Source organism: Scardinius erythrophthalmus, assembly GCF_964197995.2.
Source record: "Scardinius erythrophthalmus genome assembly, chromosome: 8".
NCBI lineage: Eukaryota > Metazoa > Chordata > Actinopteri > Cypriniformes > Leuciscidae > Scardinius > Scardinius erythrophthalmus.
Window position 1 is genome coordinate 13,405,865 of NC_138228.1, and position 20,337 is coordinate 13,426,201.

At 37.0% G+C, this 20,337-nt stretch overlaps 1 protein-coding gene across 1 annotated transcript in view; it reads right to left on the reverse strand.

The window, feature by feature from the left end:
- Positions 1-1,181: 1,181 nt before the first annotated feature.
- The window catches only part of cdh13 (cadherin 13, H-cadherin (heart)), a 347,744-nt gene continuing 328,588 nt past the window's right edge, over positions 1,182-20,337 (reverse strand). The window contains exons 12-14 of the mRNA XM_081372855.1: positions 13,958-14,191; positions 12,888-13,106; positions 1,182-2,321 (exon numbers count right to left, since the gene is read on the reverse strand). Of these exons, the coding sequence (XP_081228981.1) occupies positions 2,314-2,321; positions 12,888-13,106; positions 13,958-14,191 (461 nt within the window). The 3' untranslated portion in view covers positions 1,182-2,313. The remainder of the gene's footprint in view (positions 2,322-12,887; positions 13,107-13,957; positions 14,192-20,337) is intronic.

Genomic DNA, 20,337 nt, shown 5'->3' on the forward strand with positions numbered 1-20,337 from the left:
AAATGTTAATGCTGGTGTATGAGCTAATTATTTCAGTTAATCAAATTGGCCAGAAATTATCAGATGATATTTGTTCTAAGTGATGATGACTCGAGACGGCCAGAGTAGTTTTTTTTTTTTTTTTTTTTCTGACTTCAAAATTTATGCAAAAGCTAGTTAAATGCCTGAGCTGGTTCATTAAATCACAATTAATATGCAAGTGTACCTTGACCTTCAAACCAAGACATTTCCATTTTACAGTGGACAAGTATTTATTTTTTAGACCCTTCTGACAACATTGTTTAAGTGAGCTTAATAAAATATGTCTGCATGAAAATAAGGTACAAAGGGATGCCTGGATTTTTTATATATATACAGATTGTGCCGTTTTAATCATCCAACTATACCTGTGTATGAATTACACAATGTATTATTTATAAGTGTATTCTACAATATATAAATAAAAATGGATAATTACCTATAATTTATTATTTAAATATGTACAGCATAAAATCATGTACAGTTCTGCTCATAAGTTTATGCACCTCTTGCAGAACATGCATTAAGAGCCGGGGGATGATCAGGGTAAATTGTACTTATTCAGTTCTAAATGAAAAGAATAGGATCTTTAAGCAAAATAAGAGAATGTACCCCCCTCCCCCCAACCCAGATCCTAATGCATCGTGTTGCCGTCCTGAGCATCAGCGAATGGTTTCACCATTTTTAATAGTTGTGTATGAATTCCTCAATTGTCCTCAGTGTGAAAAGATGGATCTCAAAATCATACAGTCACTGCTGGAAAAGGTTTCAAATATGCAGAAGATGCTAGAAAAATATAACATGCAATTTTTGGTCCCTCTATTACCAAATATATACCAATTTATGTTGTTAGTATCTTGCATTTTCTGCATGGGGTATATACACTTATGAGTAGTAGTAGTGATTTTCAATAATATTAATAACAATAATAAAATGTCATAATGGACAAGGCTTTTTAAGTTTGTAAGGTTGCTGAGTTTTCTATATCCTTGAAATACCAATGATCTCATGCACATACTGTATGTTGGTGTATTTACTGTCTCAGCCGTATCCCCATTGGAATCCATTCAGTCTCCACTATAACTGCAAGAGTAGAAGCATATTTCATGACATGAATCAATCGTTTTGGTCTTAAGACTTTAAACAAATGAGAAAAGATGAAGTGGTGGGAAGTAACAGCTTTATTAAATTAGTGCAAAAAACAGACAATTCATTCACCACGTCATCTTTTTCTTTGCATTTTCAGAACTTACGGGGTCTCCCACACAAACATTTTATTTTGTTTTCATGTTATCTTTTTCTGTCTCTCTTTTTTGTTGTCTTTTGTTCTTCTCACAAGCGCAAAAAGGGGGAAGAAATATTTATATAAAGAACAAATGAATCAACAGCCTTCCCTGGCCTTTGACCCAATGGGAGAGGGGAAAAAATGTAAATAAACGCTGCACCATCAGAAACAAGAATCACAAGACAGATTCACTCTCTGTCTGCAAATCGCTCTCTAGACTCAAGAACCGCACTCTAAAACACGAGCTCATACATGAAAAAGAGGAAAAAACATCAATGGCATTAGAAATAGTCCCTACAATTTTGCAAAAACATCCAGTTCTTAACTTTTTTTTTTTCTCTTGAGGGGGGTCATTAAAGAATAAGCGATCAAAGTACATAAGTTAATTAATAGTTTTGTACATTGGTAAAAAATAAAATATATATATAGTGTGCATTTCCTCCCATCATTTCACACATTACTATAAAGATATATTGTGTTCCACTCCATAACAACTAATGCAATTGAACCAAAAATAAAAGACTCAAGAGACGCTTTTTTTTAGACTCTGAAGGCTTCTGGCTATCAACCTGCCCTAAGAAAACACAACCACTGCAGACTAAAGAGGCCTTGTGTCCTTCCCTTACATTAGTAAACAAGATCAAATACAGTAGTCTTTAACCAGAGGAAACTAGAGTACATCGAAATGTCCAATCGCTTTCCCACCATCCAATATATCTTAGTCCAGTGACAGAGAGAGTTCATCGAGGCGGTGCCGTCCGTGATGTATTGCAGAGGTATGAGAAGACAGGAGGTGTAGGGGAAGAAGGGAAAGGACAGAAGGAGAGTTCCTGGTGAAAAGGTGGAGGTCGGTTTGGGATGGAGAGAGAACGGTGAAAAGGAGGAGCGCAAAAATGAAGGGTGCGAGGTGTCTTTTGGGGAAGAGGTCTCTCTCTGCCTGCTTTGCGTGTGGAGAAGAGAAGAAGGTTTCTTCAGTGTTGCAAAAGGACTACAGAAAGAATCAGTGGAATTTACAAGCCTAAAAGAGAAAAGAGAAAAAATAGGACTGTGAAAAATGGTAATTAAACAGCATTTGAAAGTTTAACAGAACATCTGTGGTGGTAATAAACTCTCAGCGGCAGGTTTGAATTTTTTAGGTCAACGTGACATATTTGTATGCAATGAATGTATAAAAACATGACAAATCACAACAAAGCATTGAATTAATAAATTAAACCAGTTATTTAGAGTCAACCCTATTTTTTCCTTCTCTTTCCTTTCTTACTCCACGCTGCCATCATAATAAAATACGATTAAAATGTTACTTTGAAAAATGTAAGGTCTAATTTTGCAAGACTTGAGCGAAATGAATTGGCCTGGGGATTTCAGAAATTCAAAGGGGATCGAACCGTGCCAGATCCGATGCGAGAGAATATTAAATGTGGAGGGGGGGGGAGGACTATTGATTTTTTCCCTTTTGCTGCTTGATGTTTCTTTCCACTAGATATGTTTGTATTGCTTGGTCCTAAATGACAGTGGAAGGAAAATAAGACTTGCACAGCCCTTAAGAGCATGGGTGAGGTTGCTCTGTTCCCCAAAATGCCATTTGCAAATTCAAATGAGACTCCAGCCCCGCTTATACATGTGCCGAGGGCTTGAAATGTGACCAGGTAATTCTCCCCCCTCCTTAGGCGAACCAAATGTGAGCCTGGACCATCAAAATATATAACTAAATCAATTCACCTCGCCACATTCGCCCGCAATAAAATCAAGCGAGCAGTGGATAAAAATCCTCTCTACTCTCATCTCTGCATACATACACTCTTCACTCCATCTTCCTAAGGGGTAAAACACAGGTAAGTGTGCAGGGAACTTGCTATGAAGGCAGCAAGACGAAAGTGTGTTTGATCTAATTACCATCAGCCTGATTGGAGGAAAGTGGTTGTGGCAGCAGTCAGCTGCATTTGAGACAGACACAATAACACACGTGATCCCTGCACTCCAGTGCTTTGGTCCGATAGATATATTGCACCCCCTTTGCATCATAATTCACTCCCTGTAAATGTGTCTTTTCATCAGCAATGAAGTAAAGTTATTCATGAAGGGTTTCAAGGTAACAGCCATGAAACTCAGTATAAACATATGGTCACACTTTAGGTTAGGGTCCAATTCTCACTATTAACTAACTATTACCTACGACTTTTGCCTCAATAAACTCCTAATTACTGCTTATTAATAGCTAGTAAGGTAGTTGTTAAGTTTATGAATTGGGTAGGATTAAGGGATGTAGAATATGGTCATGCAGAATAAGGCATTAATATGTACTTAATGAGTACTAATAAGCAGCCAATATCCTAATATGAATGCTAATAAGAAACTATTTAATAGTGAGAACTGGACCCTAAATATATATACATATATGAAGAGTTCAGATGCAAAAGCCTCTAAGTGCCATCTGAAATTTTCTTCTAGAATGATCATTTTTATGAAGCTCGTTTAAGTTCAGTAATTTACCTTAAAAGGCAAAGAAAATTACCTATTAATTGCCATTTCAGTGAAATGTGTGTATATAGTAACACTTTGGTTACTATATACAATTTATTATACTCTTATATATACAGTGCAATGCATAAGTGAATACACCCATGCTAAAGTTGACTAAAAAGAGGAATAAAAAATCATATTTTGGAAATTGAACTTAATGCCTTAATTTAAAAAATTAGGAAAAATCCAACCTTTAAGGACACCAATTTTCTTTGTGAATGAATAATGTATCGTAAATAAATAAATGTTCTTCCTTAAAATACATGGTGCATAAGTTAGTACACCCCTATGTTAAATTCCCATAGAGGCAGGCAGATTTTTATTTTTAAGTATTTTTTTTTTTTTAGGGATACTATGCATCCTGATAAAGTTCCCTTGGCCTTTGGAATTAAAATAGCCCCACATCATCACATAGCCTTCACCATACCTAGAGATTGGCATGGTTTTATTTCAGTTAGCCTAAAAGCTAGTTTGATTTGCATTGAGAGATGATCTTATGGAAAGTACCCCCTGCATTAATCGTTCCTTTCGCGCTTAAAAATTCATTAACAAGAAGAGGTTATGCTTTATCTGCCAGGTGCACCGCGGATGGCACGTCAAAACAAGAGCCAGTAAACAGGTCGATGTGGAAATTTCTCATCCCCTCAAGACAGGCCACATTAGTAACCAGAGTGGATTAAAGAGTAAAAACGTCCATCTTGGCAGAAAAGGGGATTTAAACTTCAGTGGGCTCGGGCACAGGCTTATTTCCCTGTTGTGGATTAATTATATTTTACCCCTGTTGGGCATCTTTCATTAGATTAAAGAGCGGTTTTAGAGGCCTGTTGGGTATATCACAACTCTTCAACTGACGAAAAATATCACTTTAGCAACATACCAATGTATCATTTTAAATTTTCAATTACAGCAATTATTAATTAAACAATGACTGGCATTTCAAATGTGTGTGCTTACCAGATGGACTACCTCACTGTTTAACAATTGTGAAATATTATTACAATTTAAAATGACAGCTTTCTATTTTAATATATTTTAAATCGTAATTTATTCCTGCGATGGCAAAGCTGAATTCTCAGCAGCCATTACCCCAGTCTTCAGTGTCACATGATCCTTCAGAAATCAATCAAATACGCCGATTTGCTGCTTAATTAATTATTATCATTCTAGAAAACTGACATTTTTTTTCCAGGATTATTTGAATAATAGAAAGTTCAAAAGAACCGTATTTATTAGAACTATTTTTTAACAGTACAAATGTCTTTAATGTTACTTTTGATTAGCTTACTGTGTCTTACCCCAAAGGAGTAATCTCTAAATTGTAGTTTGCAACCAGTCCTACAGGGGGCAGTAAGGTCATCTTGGCATTGTTTGACCCTTCCTCTGCTGAACATGTGCACCTAACAGTCTCCTCTGTGAACTACACTTGAGCTCAATTGCTACATCAAAGCCTATTTTGTCAGTGTAAAATACAATTTGATTTCCACGCAATATTTGTTTCAGAATCTGGCCTCTTCTTGTGTCGTAAATGATGTTTTTCTTCCTCTCTGCAATTAACATCGCCAGTGTAATCAGATACACAGCTCAATGGAGCCACATTTTCGAAGGACAAACAAAATCAATGGACTCAAAGGGCAAATCAGCACAGAAGGTGATGTTTGGCAAACTGTCATCAGAAACCGCAACAATGGCTCCTGTGGGATCGAAGACGTCAAGACTACAAAGTGCGTGTGAGACGGTGCCAGTCGGGCCCCCCATGATGTGGCACACGCATGTATACGCTTGCTGGTGCAAGCTTTAGGAACTTTCATGGGGGTCTAACGAGAGAGGAACTGGTGTCAGTTCATAGATGAACTGTTTGTGTTCTCCCAGAGGCTTCCATACATTATTTAAGAGCCCACAAATGCAAGTCCACTGGACTCCTTTATCCTTGAGGACGGAGAAAGAACAGGGAGTATGGATTTTTTCAGTCCGTTTTCAGCAGGTTAGCAACATGGAAGCTAAAAATACACATCCACTGACACACATACACACTCACAGCCGCACAAACACAAACAAACGGTTACTTTAAAGTGGAATTCCCACTGAGTATGATTCTTCTTCTTGTCCCATTTTCAGCAATTAAATGTCTTTCACACCATATGGGAGATAAATCCAGAACCTTAATTTCACTCTATTTATTTTTGGTTATGATTAATAACTAAAATAGGAACTAAAGATTTAAGTTTGAAAATCTCTATATAGCCTAGTTAGGGACTAGTTTTCTAAACAACAATTCTTATCACTCAACGTCTGTTTCATGTAGCGATCCGGATGGGACTATCTCCCTGTTTAACAGAGGTGGGAGTGTGTGTTTTTTAGATGTGAGCATTACAGAACCTCATCTGCTGTGCTTTTCAATTTATTATGTAATGGTATAATTTGAATTCATTTTAAAAACCCTTTTTAAGTAAACTTCACAAGTTTATAGAAATGGATGTTTATAATAAACAAGTGAGCTAAGAAATCTAGACAAGTATCTTACTCTTACATGATTATCAAATGGGCAGTATTTGCAGTTTCTCCATTTATTAATTTTATAATTTTATTTTTTCATCAGATACTATCCATATTGAAATAAAAGCATGCCGAAGACTGGTGCGCAAACGGGAGCTGAGGTGGGTCAAAAACACATGAGGACAAGTGTTTGAATAATACAATATTGGCAATCACAGACATTCTCATTCGGACGGGATTAGATTTTCCAGAGGACCGTCAAGATTGCCGAAAAACAGTAGATGATTTGCCTTGGAATTTTTTAAAGAGGTTGTGTGAGAAAAACACAGACTTGGCAGATTTGGACTGGATTAAAATTTAATCCAAACAAAGTACGTCTGTGAAACACGAATTTCTCTAACGCTTTAAAGGTACACTATGTAAATTTTTTGTGTTCAAAATTTCAATGCATCATCAATCATTCTTTTCGTAAATTTTTTTTGTCTTATCCTGATTCACTATGGTAAGCCTATTGTACTGTAAGTGTTTATATTTTCGATCAGGCGAGATGGTTTTCACAGGAAATTGTGAACATAGGTCACTTCCCCGTGTGTCTCATCATATCTGTAAATAGAGAAAAGTTGCTCCGGCTACTTTGACGCATGTGGGAGTGGCATAGATAAGTTGTCACAACAACTGTGAAAAGTTGACATGGACCACGCTAAATCTTGAACCTCTGGGGAATCACTTGTTTAAAAAAAAAAAAACGTGGAAATGAGGAGAGTCTGCTGGCAAAAAGAGAACACGATAGAGTTCGCAATAAAATGATGAAAACTGAGGGATTTTAAATGTTGTAAAAGCAATGTGGAGATGCCATTTTTATTACTCAATTAGTAAGGCATTTTATTGAACAGATAAACTGTCATATGTAGCTCTCTAACAGAGTTCATTGTAAAGCATTATCTATTGTGAAGGGTCATTCATTACTGGCTGTTCTAGTGCTGTGCTAGAAATTTACTTTTAATTAAGTACCGTGTCTATTAATTGGGAGTAGCTACAGTAACATCTTCAGCTTGTGAGCTTGAAATCCTTTCCATCTAAACTGGTTATATATATTAAGCCTAGTATTGAATGTTTTATGAGCAGTAAGATAGCCATATTCATCCGCACAATCACGCAGAGCCGAAGCACAGCCAAAACAATGTTCTTCCATAAAATGCATGCAGTTTTGTTTTTTTATCCGCTAGAGGGCCAAAAGATAAATAAGCCGCTTTTCCACTGTCAGGCCAAAAGGTTCTAAGTACAGTAAGGAACGGTTCCAGTTGTATTTACACTTGATCCTGGTACGGCACGACACAAATACAAAACTGCTCTCGGCCCGTAGTGACACTTGGTCACTTGTCTGTTACCCAGATACCAGTTTCTCTGTAGCTGGCTAAATGCACTATTTGAGCGACGTAAACACAATTTAATAATAAAATTAAAATAAATATCTGATCATCCTCCATATCAATCACTATTTACATCTCATATCACTTGTAAACTCTTGCGTTACAAAGAAGACTGTTATCAGCCCCACAGTCAAAAAGTAAACCATATCCGCACCAGCTGGGCCAGACGGCACGGAATGGAACGGTTAAGCAATGAGAACGGTTTTCCCCCTATGGTGGTAAAGTGGATATAGTGTTCCTTTAAGTACTTTTTGGCTTCAAATCAAAGGTCGTAATTGTTATATACCTCATAGCAGGTTGGTTTGGTTCATGGCTTATAACTATTTAACGAATATAATTTGCCTATGGGAAAAATGAATGGGAAAAAGTCTTCGGTAACCAAGGCCACTGAAAAAAGTATAAAGGTATGTTGCACTCTATTGCATATTACAATCTCTCTCACTCTCTGTCTCTCCCTCTATTGGTATTTGGGTCTACAACTTTTCTAACTATAATTTTACCTAAAACTTTAACACTTGTCTGGTATTTCCTCAGGAAACATTGTTACAGAGAAATAGAAGAAATCACACTCACACTTGGGACAAAACTAGCTAGCGAGCCAGTGTTTTTAACCTGGAGGTCCATGAAGATAAGCACAGGAGCTCAGTGGAGAAGACAAACAATTTACAAACATACATTGTTCATTTAAAAAGCTGAATGAAACAGAATTCAAACAATTTGAATTAATAATAACTGTTGTATATTTACAATTATCACCATATGGGAAGGTGACAGATCTATGTGCCTTTTTATCTTTAAGATCAAAGGTTAAAATGTATATGCATCCATAAGCTACATATATATAATGTATAACATTTAATCTTTAACCATTTGAATCATCTTTTTGCCTTCACTAGCTAATTTTAAAAGGTAATTTCTCCCCAAAATATCTTGTATATATATTTTTTATCTTCCAAATCTTTGCTTTCCACAGATGAAAATGACAAAATTGTAATTTTCATCTCTTTAAATGGTCCTGAGGAAATTAATTATAAAATAATGATTATAAAATAATTATCAAAATGATGTTTTGCAGGTGTCAGGCCTCAGAGATGTGTCACACTGCAGTACATCATCAACTTATGTATTTAATGTCAACTACCTATAAACAAATGGAATGGCACAAACTAATGAACTACATGACAGTAATTCACGTGTGAGTGTGTGAGTACGTGTCTCCTGTAGAGGAGACAGATGAAGCGAGTTCTGTCTAATCTTTTGGCCATTTCTCTCTTGCAGAGCTCCATCACTGAGCTTCTGGGCTTATCTGCCTGTTCTCACCACTCTCTCTCTCAGCGGGGGTCAGGGTTCATTAAGGTGATAAGGAAATTGAAGTCAGACACTCTCTCCCCCCTACTCGATCAGTGTGTGACATAGCGACATGGCACCTCCTCGACTGTGTCTTCCTGCGCGACAGTGAAACGCATCCTTACAGGAGTCATTAGTGTGCGTGTAGTGCAGTTCTGAGACCAGCATGCACCAGCTTTGTGTCATGTCACACAAGATATAAACACGTGCACACACTTTCAGACTGCCTGTTTCAATGCATCACTGCCAGAATGGAACACACACACGTATACATACATAATTTACAGTGGGGTCTAAACATCTGCGACCACTAGTGAAAATGCTTCTGTTTTGCATTCTTCCACATTAAATACAAAACAATGAATTGCAATTTATATGATCAGCATAATTTGACTGAAAAGTTTAAAATTGATTTTAAAATAGAAATTATTTGTGGCTTTAATGAGCAGCACTTAAGCTGCGCAAGCTCCAGTTTGTGTAAAAACCTGATGATAATGTTCTCCAGCATGACTTGAGATGATTCGAAGAGAATCTTGTGAATCAACTGCGGAAATATATGACCTTGTGTACAAAAGAGTTTAGATGATCTATATTACCAATTTATCTATTTGATTAGTAACCTAGAGACTTATCCCATATTTCCAATGTGTTCTCAGACTTGATGATGCACTATATATATATATATATATATATATATATATATATATATATATATACACACACTAGGGCTTGCATAGACTAGTCGAGTAGTCGATCGACTACTTCAACCACTAGCCGACGCTGTCGGAAACAATCGACTACTCGAGCGTCCATTAACCATAAATTAATTAAAAATGGCGAACGTCACCAACAGGCACCACACGTCAGATGTGTGGAAGTATTTCATCAAGGATGACAAAAATATTGTAATTGGCCAACTCTGCAAGAGGCCGTTCACATATTGCGTCTAAAAACGTGTGGAAAGCGCGACCGTGACGCTGTCTAAAAGTGCTTGCTCTCCCGTGGCGTCTGTGGTTGCTATGCAACCATGAACTGCGCTCTCCATGATGACGACGAAGATGTATCAGCAAAGGATTAATTGATTTCTAGCCCTTGCATTAGCTTTACTACTAGATATATTTCTGGGGATGAGAAGGGAAAACCCGCCCTGTACAGCTACGATCAGCTGTTCGGCCGAGCTTTCGATGATGTTACGGAAAGGCTGATTGGTTTTTGTCACATGACCTGCGGTGCGCTTGAGGCATTCTGAAAAGTTTAGATGTTTTCATCTTGCCGCGGCATCGGCACGCCTAGAAAAACTAGCGCACCACGTTGCTTCCATTATGAGCGTGCTCGCCGCGCGCCTACATAACGAACTTGAGCGCGAAAAAGACGCGATATGTGAACGGCCCCTAGAAGCAGACGTCTGAAATGAAAGGCAAGAACGGCTATTTATTTGGCTTTAGACTGTTACATGAAAATTTAAAAATGAAATGTCATAATTATAATGTTTTGAGAGTTTACTTATGTAATTGTTGCATTAGGCTATGAATTAATAAATGTTTATTGATAAGATCTAGCCATTTCATGTCTTTTCATTTACAGTAGCATGAACCACGAGTAGTCGAGTAACTCGAGTATTATTTTGATAAGAAATCGACTAGCAGAAATCAGTAGTCGTGCAACCCCTAATACACACACACACATATACATTTTTATTTTTTTTCCCCAGAAACACCTCCAAAGCCACTTTGGGTAAACCAGCATGGCATAATAGAGTGGATGTTAATGTCGGCCAGGGCAGTAGCAAATAATCCCATCATTTCAGTCAATTAACAGTAACAAATTAAACATTCACTCTAACACAATGACTGTTAGCAGAGCTACTGTGGAAAAACAAAACAGAAAATGATGCATAAAACAGTCAAATTGACCCATACGATGGATATGAAATGGCAAAAAGACGCAGAGACAATGCTAAAATGGGAATTCAATAAGAATTGCGTCCACTATAGGCAAAGGTAATTTAAATTATTTGCACCTCTCATTCACGTATGTCTGTATATATGCTTGATTTATAATTCTCCATCATTTGATCAGTTGTTGTGCGTCAGGTATTAGATGAAAAACTGCGACCATGATTGACATAAAATCCATAGAAAACCTACAACAAGCAGAAAATAAATAATAAAATAATAATAAATAGCGTCTTTAGTACCCAATTAACCTAAATTAAATTGAATAAGATGAGGGTTTTTCTCTGATATACAGCACAAGAAAAGGGTGTAATTTTAATGAATTCACCCCAAATGTTATTTTGCAGGATATTAAGACAAAATCAAAGGGAAAAAATGGATATCTGAATGTAGAGAGAAAACACAAATAAGAAAGTGACTGGGGGAGAGAGAAACTGTGGAGAAGAACTGCCTTAATGCAGATCTGGAGACATTGGCATCACAACTTCTATTCAAACCAGGGCTTGGGCGAGGAACCTAGCAATAGAAATCCTCAGAGCATGATGTCTCTTCTGAAAAGATTTATTTTTCCTCTGTTTTCTATTTTAGAATGGCTGTATAGAGTTCCATTATGTTCCAGCCCCTCTAAAGGAGTGAATTATTTATGTTATTGCCGGGAGAAAGAGTCACCAGGGGACTGTGTGCAGGTTTGGATGGGAGATTAACTATGGGACAAACATATATTACACAACGACACACATACACACACCGAGAAGCTTAAGACCTGCTGTAAAGCAACCTTTAATTCGTGCATATTACTTCAAATGCTTCTATGTCTCTCTAGTGGCTGTAATAGTGGCCCTATATGCTGTAAATCTAGCCAGATATGGATCAACTCTTAATGCAGTTCCATGCTTTACCAAAGTAAATAGATACGGGGTCACTGAAGACACTCAGGAAGAGAAGCCAATTTCCTGTCAAACTGTACAGCAAGGTATACAGGGTGTTCATTATCAACATCGAAACTGAGCTAAAGTAGCAACACATAAATGCTGGAAAACTTCTAAAAAGGTAGGTAGCTCGCCAAAAAAAGTAAAAATATAAATATCTTTGTTCAGTTTTACAGTAAACGTGTGTATAAATCTGAATATAGTTATAAGCCCAAATATATAAATACAATACATGAACGTAAATCGGATTATATATTTAGTAAAAAGTTTAAATAGTCATAACTCTGAATATATGAATGAAAATTGTGTTATTTGCCATTTTCTGTTTTGCCCTTCATTTTAAATGTGTTTGTGTGTGTGTGTGTGTGTGTGTGTGTGTGTGTGTGTGTGTGTGTGTGTGTGTGTGTGTGTGCGCTAAGGTGCCACATGAGAGCAGATTGGTGTTTAGCCCTTGAGAATATGGTCCATAAACAAACTGAATGAATGGGAGTGATTCTGCAAGCAGCCTGTAAACTGGACTCTACTAATACCTGAATCCAAAGAGATTTAAAAAATCTAGGTTTAAAAGCCTAGGGAGTCCTGCAAATGAAGTCAGCAGTTCAGATGTACCGCTTCTGCACAGAATGGACGAGGTTCCAAGTTCAAGGATTAAGAGAGTTTTGTACAATAATAAACTCTGCAGAGTTCTGACTTTCCATATGGCCTATTTTATTTATTTATTTTACTGTCAGGTTGAATCGTGGCTCTGGAACACTTGCAATATTTATTTGCACTTTATTAGAAAACATGAAATATGCAGCACCTATCAAACTTTAAAACTCCACATTTAAGCAAATCACCTAGAATTTCCAGCAATTTGATGAGAGGGATCATGTGTGTGTGAGTGTGTGTCATGTAGGACACTTACAGAGCATGGAGAGCAGGACCAGGCCGAGCAGAAGCAAGAGGTTTGTTTGTACCGAGGCGGCACGGCTGCAGTCCATTCTGTTCTTCTTACAGGTGCACACCTGAACTTTCAGTTCTGTGTTGTTGGATATGGGAGGGATGCCAGAGTCGGTCAGAACCAGCGGCAGGTTGTAGTTGGCCTTTTTAAGACTGTGCAGCAACATGATCTGGGAGTGAGTGTCTAAAAAACATCAGAAAACAATTTAATATACCGTTCAGACAGACTGGATCTTCCTCTCTAAATAGGCAGAATAAACTACAAAAGGTTTGGCTACAGGAGACTATAAGCCACTTAATCTCAAATAACCTCTCTTGTTCTGTCTCTGTATCACATCATCTGCCACTGATTCTCTTCTCAAACAGCTGACAGAAGTCTGGAGATTCGCATGCCTTTCTATATTTGAGTGTGTTCTCTCAGGAGAGATGGGTAATCGAGAGTCTGCTAAGATAAACCACAAATACACTCAGCTATTTGGTCAGAGTGATCTCTAATAGTACACACACTGTCTGTGACAATAAAGTGATCCTTTTCCATCTCAGCAGCATGTGGTCCATTTGACCCTGGTGAAAGCACCACAATTTGTACCTTTGTACTGGCTGGTTAGTGCTGGTTTGGTGCTAGTATAGCTGGTAGACTTCCACAATAATGCTATTCACTAAAGGGATGCCAGTTTTCAGGACTGTTATGATCTCAGTCAATTCTTCCAAAATTTCAAGTTGATTTAAAGTGGCACTCCATTACTATTTTCAAAAATGTTCATGATTAATTGCCATTACAATGTACAATGTAAAATATAGTAATTTATGCCTCTATATGCAATGTTTTCACAATCTAATTTCATTATTACTAAATGCATTTGTGCTGAAATTGATTAATCAACAAAAAAATCAATTATGCTTAACTATATTAAGGTAAACTATTCTTTTAGTAAGAGCACCTTGTGCATTTCCTCGAACAGGCCTCAGAAATAGCCAGGATGTGTTTAACGTTGGGTGCGTGCCTGTTTCTGTCCCATCTGAGAATTAGCTTACCATTGATCCTGGAGATCTTCCATGTTTTCTCTAGTCCTGGCTGTTTGCCAAGCTCGATCTTGAAAGGATCTGTATTAGGATGAATGTCCTTGTCTCGTCCCCCGATCACCACCACATTTATGTCTTTAGCGTCCTCGCACACGCGGGCCACGGAGGGGAAGACGTAGGGAGCGTTGTCGTTCTCGTCCTCCAGAGTGATTATCAGTGTACCTGTGCCAGTGGCGGGTGGATTACCTAGTGAGACAAAAGGTAGAGTTAAACAGAATATGCAACAAAAAAAGTAGGACAGGACCAGTGCTATTTTAATATTATTTAGATAATATTCTAGTATTTATTATTATTTCTAATAAGCTTATGTTGTAATCATTTGGTTAGCCTATGTGTTTTTGTCATTTTTATTTATTATTGTTTGCCATTTAGTTTTAATGTATTTTTATTTGAGCAAGTTCATCCTACACTTACTTTACTTCAGTTATTTGCCAAAGGCAAATCTTATTTTAGTTGAATTTTTGAAGTTAAAGTTATTTTATGGAAGTTTCTGCCTCAGATTTAAATAAAAAAATAAAGAAAATCTCCTTAGAATTGTACTATTTCTTACTGTAAACATTTACCTTTAACTTTAATCCCACATTTATCTTTTTTTATTTGATATTCTGAAAAAGAAAACAAGCTTCCATAAAAAGCAGCATTTTTGATGCTCGCAATCACATAAAAGTTCTTCTCCAGTCTAAAGCTTTCTGGCTTTATAGGCCAAATCAATAGTTCTCTTTTAAATGCATAGGAGGTTTGCAGTTAACGCTAATCCCTGCGATCAAAGCACCGGCATCTCACTGTTACTGTAAAGCAAAGTGGGTTAAAGACTTTTTACAAAAGGTCAGACAGGATGCAGAATCACAGACATCAGCAATCAATGTCTATACAGAAAGAAAAAATAACACCAAATCAAAACATTCAGTATCTGACTTGGAGTAACAGCAATTATCTTGATTTGAAAGAACGCTCGTTTTGTATCAGATTGCACTTCATTGAATATTGCACAGGAGAAAACATATTATTTAAGGCTTTAAAAAAATTCTGCCTCTGAGAGATTAGCAGTTATTGCAGGACTGCATAATTATAAACAGCCCTGGAGGTCACTCGCAATTAACATCCGATGACAGGATCAGTAATTACAGAATGATTTTGTCCTCGTGTTCCCAGGAACACTCAGGCCTCAAAGGGAAGAAGAAAAGACACAGTGTCAAAACATGGGAGAATGTAATGTCTCGCAAAAAAAGAAAGAAATCAGGTTTGTTCCAACTGCCTCTAAAGTACACCTGCAGAACAGCGTTTAGAGGCAGAACAATGACGTCCTTGCCATGTTTTATTGATTTTCTGCTCAAAAGGATTGCCAAGTACATAACAAGACGTTTCACAAGACGAAAAGAAACGCGTATCCATGGACAAAAGCGAACTCTCTCGCCTAACACCATAAAAGCGGCAGACTTCTCACTATGCTTCGCAGAAGAAAACACGTCCCGCCATGAGCGATAACAGTGATCTGATTTATAAGTAATGAACTCTTTAAAAATTTAGACGTGGCTTGTGTGTGCATTCGTAAATATATCCATTGCTTCACTTTCAAGACCAGTGAACAAACCAATGATTGAAAGATGGCAAAGGTCAAGGCAAGTATTACATAAATACCACCAGCTGGTTTGGTATATGGTACAGTGACTGGAGTGGATATAGATTAGATTCATGTTCATAACCACCGCTATTGACCGCTTTCTGACCCAAAAAGCTAAAAGCACAAGATATGGATCACATAAAAATCCCAGATGTATGCAGGGGCGACTCTAGAATATTCAGGGGAGCTTGGGCACCCTTCCAGAGCATGAGCTGATGTGGTTCAGAGTCATATTTCTGTCCTCAAGTGCAAGAGGTTGCGAGCTGGAATCTTCCTCAACCACTTTTTATAAATAAACATGAAAATAGCCTCTGTTTGTCTGTAGATCAGTCACGGTGACGTATCTGGTAGCATGTTATTGTGTTATTCCACTGGAACGGAGAGCGTTCGGATGAGAGATCACATCTGTGACTCATATAGACACCAAAATGCATTCATATTTAATGCACCACACTGCTATCTGCCCAAGTGAGGTTTATACATAAAGGCAAATGCAATAAAGGTTACATTAAGATATTGCACAAAACACACTATAGTTTATATTAATATATTTTGCCTTTCTTTTTCACATTTTGATTGATATTATAAAAATGCATCTGAATAGATGAAAAGAAAACAATTTCAACCATTCTGAAAGCTAGCAGCAATATGAAACGTTATTGCATCACGCTTAGTTTTGGTCTGGTGAAGACAAACCGTCCACATACTGCCACTGACCTCCAATTTATTTTCTCCCCAAAGATTATGGAAGTATTTTAGCTTTGCACAAGGGAATTATTGTGCATATTGAGACTATAAGTCTTCTTCCCTTCTATCATCATCATCATCATCATCATCATCACTCGGTTATGCACTAGAAGGGTGCGCCCGCTGGGAAGAGGAGCGTGGCTGGGACTTTCATTAGCCGAACTTGCATCTGTGTCTCGTCAATGCTGACAAAAATAAATCTGTCATTCAGGGAAACTGGGAGTCTAGGTGGCCCAGTATCTAACAATAATGCTGAAGACAACCTGAAACTTCCTGTACATGGAATAATTTGGTGTAGATTTGTTTTTTTACTCAGAATTTACAGTATCAAATGGAATTAATAAATACTATTTTATTGTAAAACATACTCCAATAATTTTTGGGAATTTATTTTTACAGTGAAGTATGAGTAGCCTACTTCTGTCTCTGGACATTGGTCTCCTGTTCACTTCCTATATTGGCACTCAAAAAATAAATACAGTATCAAAATTCTCAACTCAAGTGTTTCTCAAGCTCAAACTCAAGTGTTTGAGCAACCGAATACCCATATTGCTCCGTGACGTGTCAACGCCAGTCGCTTTGGCCAGGTGGTATTTATAACATAGGAGGCGGGATGCGTTAGATTCTAGAGAGCATTTGATTGGACAGAAGATGTGATGAGAAGCTTAAGTCCGCGGTGATGTCATAAAAATCCGTGATCCATTTTAGCGGAAGTGAGAGACTGTAAGTTTGAATGCTTATATCTCCTAAATGCTAATTTTGTCATTGTTTTGGAACACACCAGCTTATTCATAACCTTAAGGCTAACATATTCATAGTACAAGCTAAAAAAAACGTACATTCTGTATGAATCAGTGTTTTTGAACAAATTTCTTGAATGAATGATTGAATGACAAATACATTTTACATTTCACCAACTGGTGTAAAGATGTAATTGATGCAATCTTTATTTAAAGCAGTTATTGGTGGTTAAAGTTACTTTCAAAAGGTGATTTCTTCTATGTTGAATGGCTACCATAGGCATCATTTTTATGTATCCGAAAACTTTATCCAAGTACTTATGTGATAATTTGAATTATTGTAAGACGAGACCCTCCTCTTCTTTTAAAATGCTTTAATGTTTATTGTTCTTTCATAAAAATAAATGCTACTTTTTGGTCTTTTGTATCTAGTGCAATGACATTCATACATTTTAAAATGCGAGCAAATATTAACAAATAATAAAATAATAATAAAAGGTATGGAACAACTAGAACAAAGTTCTTCAAATCTGCTCCTAGAAAATACATCATGATGTTAAATCGTATCAGTCAGGATTTATGAAGCTTTCCTATGCGTGCTGTGGGACTCAGAGAAGACATATACAGTATGCATGAGGGAATGAAAAAATCTTCCCCATTTACATACGATTGCTGTACGTGGTTAGAAAACATTAACGTTATTTGTCTTCACTGAGAAAAAAACACATTCCCTCGCTTGATCGCTCTAGTTTTTACCATCTTCATCAGTATCATCATCATAATCATCTTCAGCAGTGCTAAGAGCTCCCTCCTCCTCTAACTCACATTGAAGGCCTATTACACACATTTAGATGCACCATAAAGTGTTCTAGAAATGAGCAGTAGCGCAGTTTATCACTTAATAACTTTCATCTTATAAACCGGCGACCCCTGTAACATCAGTATTGATTAAGGTAAACGTGAGCTGAAATATACAGCAGACTTCATGAATAGTTGAGCACACAACGCTTTGTTTAACATGCAGCATTGACATAAAAGATATTCATGAGACAAGGATAAGAAAGAGTTGTTTGCATAAATATGTCTATTACATATGCAGCATGTAATGGGACTGGATGTTTCGGATGCTGTCTTCTTTCCCATCCATAATGAGAGTGATTTATTTTCCCCTTTGTCATGGTGCACTGATATATATAGGCTCATATCTTGTCTGACTTTGCTGAGATCCAATTCCCTCTTCTCTAAACTTCTTCCTAATGCATCGCTAAACATTGTTGATATGGAAGAGATCGTTTTTCAGCCTCAGTTCGTGAGCAGATTCACAATCAAATACAAAACTGTTCTTTGTCTTTCCCCTCTGCATTCTAAAATACTTTTTAATTTTTTCTATAGCTGTGAAAACTGTTCCAATATTATGGCTAGCAAAAAACAATGAAACACAACAACAACAAAAAATCATACATTCATATTCAACATTCATATTTAACCAGTGATGCCTATATAAACTGTTGGACATTGTTAGTGGACTAAAAAAAAAAAAAAAAAAAAAAAACCCTGTAAATTTAAACCTGTTTAAACCTGTGAAGGTCCACAGAGACAGAAAGCAGCCATTGCTGAAGAAACACCCAGAAAAAATATCTGAAATCTACCATCCTTGTTTAGGTAAAGTTTGAATGACAGGTCGGGGAACGATGCCTTTGGTTGCATTAATGATTTTGTGACAGTACAGGACCCTATCTCATCCCCTCAGACCCAAAAAGACAGACCCTCGGTTCAGGGAGTTGCTTTATTTTGGTACTGACCCACTGGCCCATAGCGTCTGTTCCACCTGATGCTTTTCTGCGAGATGGACCAATTGACTACCAACAGCTTGGGCTAATACCAAGTGTATCTCTGTCTGTATCGCTGTCTGTTTCTGTCTGTTCACGTCTCTCTCTCTCTTTCACTCAATATCTGTCTGACCTACCAGTTCTAAAATTTAAAAAATGTAAAAAAATTCATGATGGAAAATTATGTCACAGCAGTCCAATCGTCTTGAGCCAAGGAATCAGAGAGAAAAAAAGATTTTTTACTGTTTTTACTGAATTACTTACTGTTCAAAAGTCATTATCATAAATGTAAGTGCAAATTGGACAGTTGGTGGCGCTAGAGGGATTGAGATAGAGAGTCCAAAATTGTTGTGGTTATTGTTCAGACTGTCCTCTATCTTTGTGCCAAATTTCACAACTATTTCTAATATGGTTCTATGGGCTGGCATAGACTCATACTCTGGCATAGAATAAATTATTGTTATCTCTTTCTCTACTTTTCTGGATTTTACTTTTGCTCTATAACTTGTATACAATTGTATTCTGTACTTGGCATTGTGTAACAAATATTGTTGACTCTTGTGATAAATTGCTTGCACTGTTCCTGATTTGTAAGTCGCTTTAGATAAAATGATCTGCTAAATGCCTAAAGGTAAATGCAGTAAAGTTTTTAGACCTTTAGCAAAGTTGAAAACCACCAAGTATTTATGCATTTGGTTAGACTTTTTATCTAAAACAACTTACATTGCACTCAAGGTATATATTTTATTATTTTGTGCATTCCCTGGAAATCCAAGCTTTTCTATTGCCACGCTCTACAGCAATTTCTACCTAACTGGACACTTGAGCTCCACTGTCTGCATTCCCATTGGAAGTCATTGAATTTCGGTTAAACTCTGCTCAAATCTGTCGCATCGCCCTTTTGTATCGCACTTTTGCACACTGCAACACAAATTACCAGCTCTTACTGAAAATGAACGATTTCCTAGTTTCTGGCTACTCCATCTTTTCTAAAGCGTATGGCTAGTGGCAAAAATAATTCACAGATTAATTTACTAAGCTTGGATACAAAATGAATGACACATGATGCTAACTGGTCTCAAAGTGATTTTTAGTGGATCGTCATGTTAACAATGGATTCCATTAACATTTGATGACCTCTCTCTCTCTCACACACACGCATGCGCACACACACAAAATGTTGGGTTTTCATGTTTTATGGGGACATTTCATAGACATAATGATTTTTTTATACTGTACAAACTATTTTATACTGTACAAACTAAGAATACTGTATATTCTATTTCTGCATTTTTACATTTTCAAAAACAAAATTAAGTATGAAATTAAAGCTGTTTTTCACATGGGGACCCAAAGAGTAACCCTTGACCTGACACATGATGCATTGACAAACGC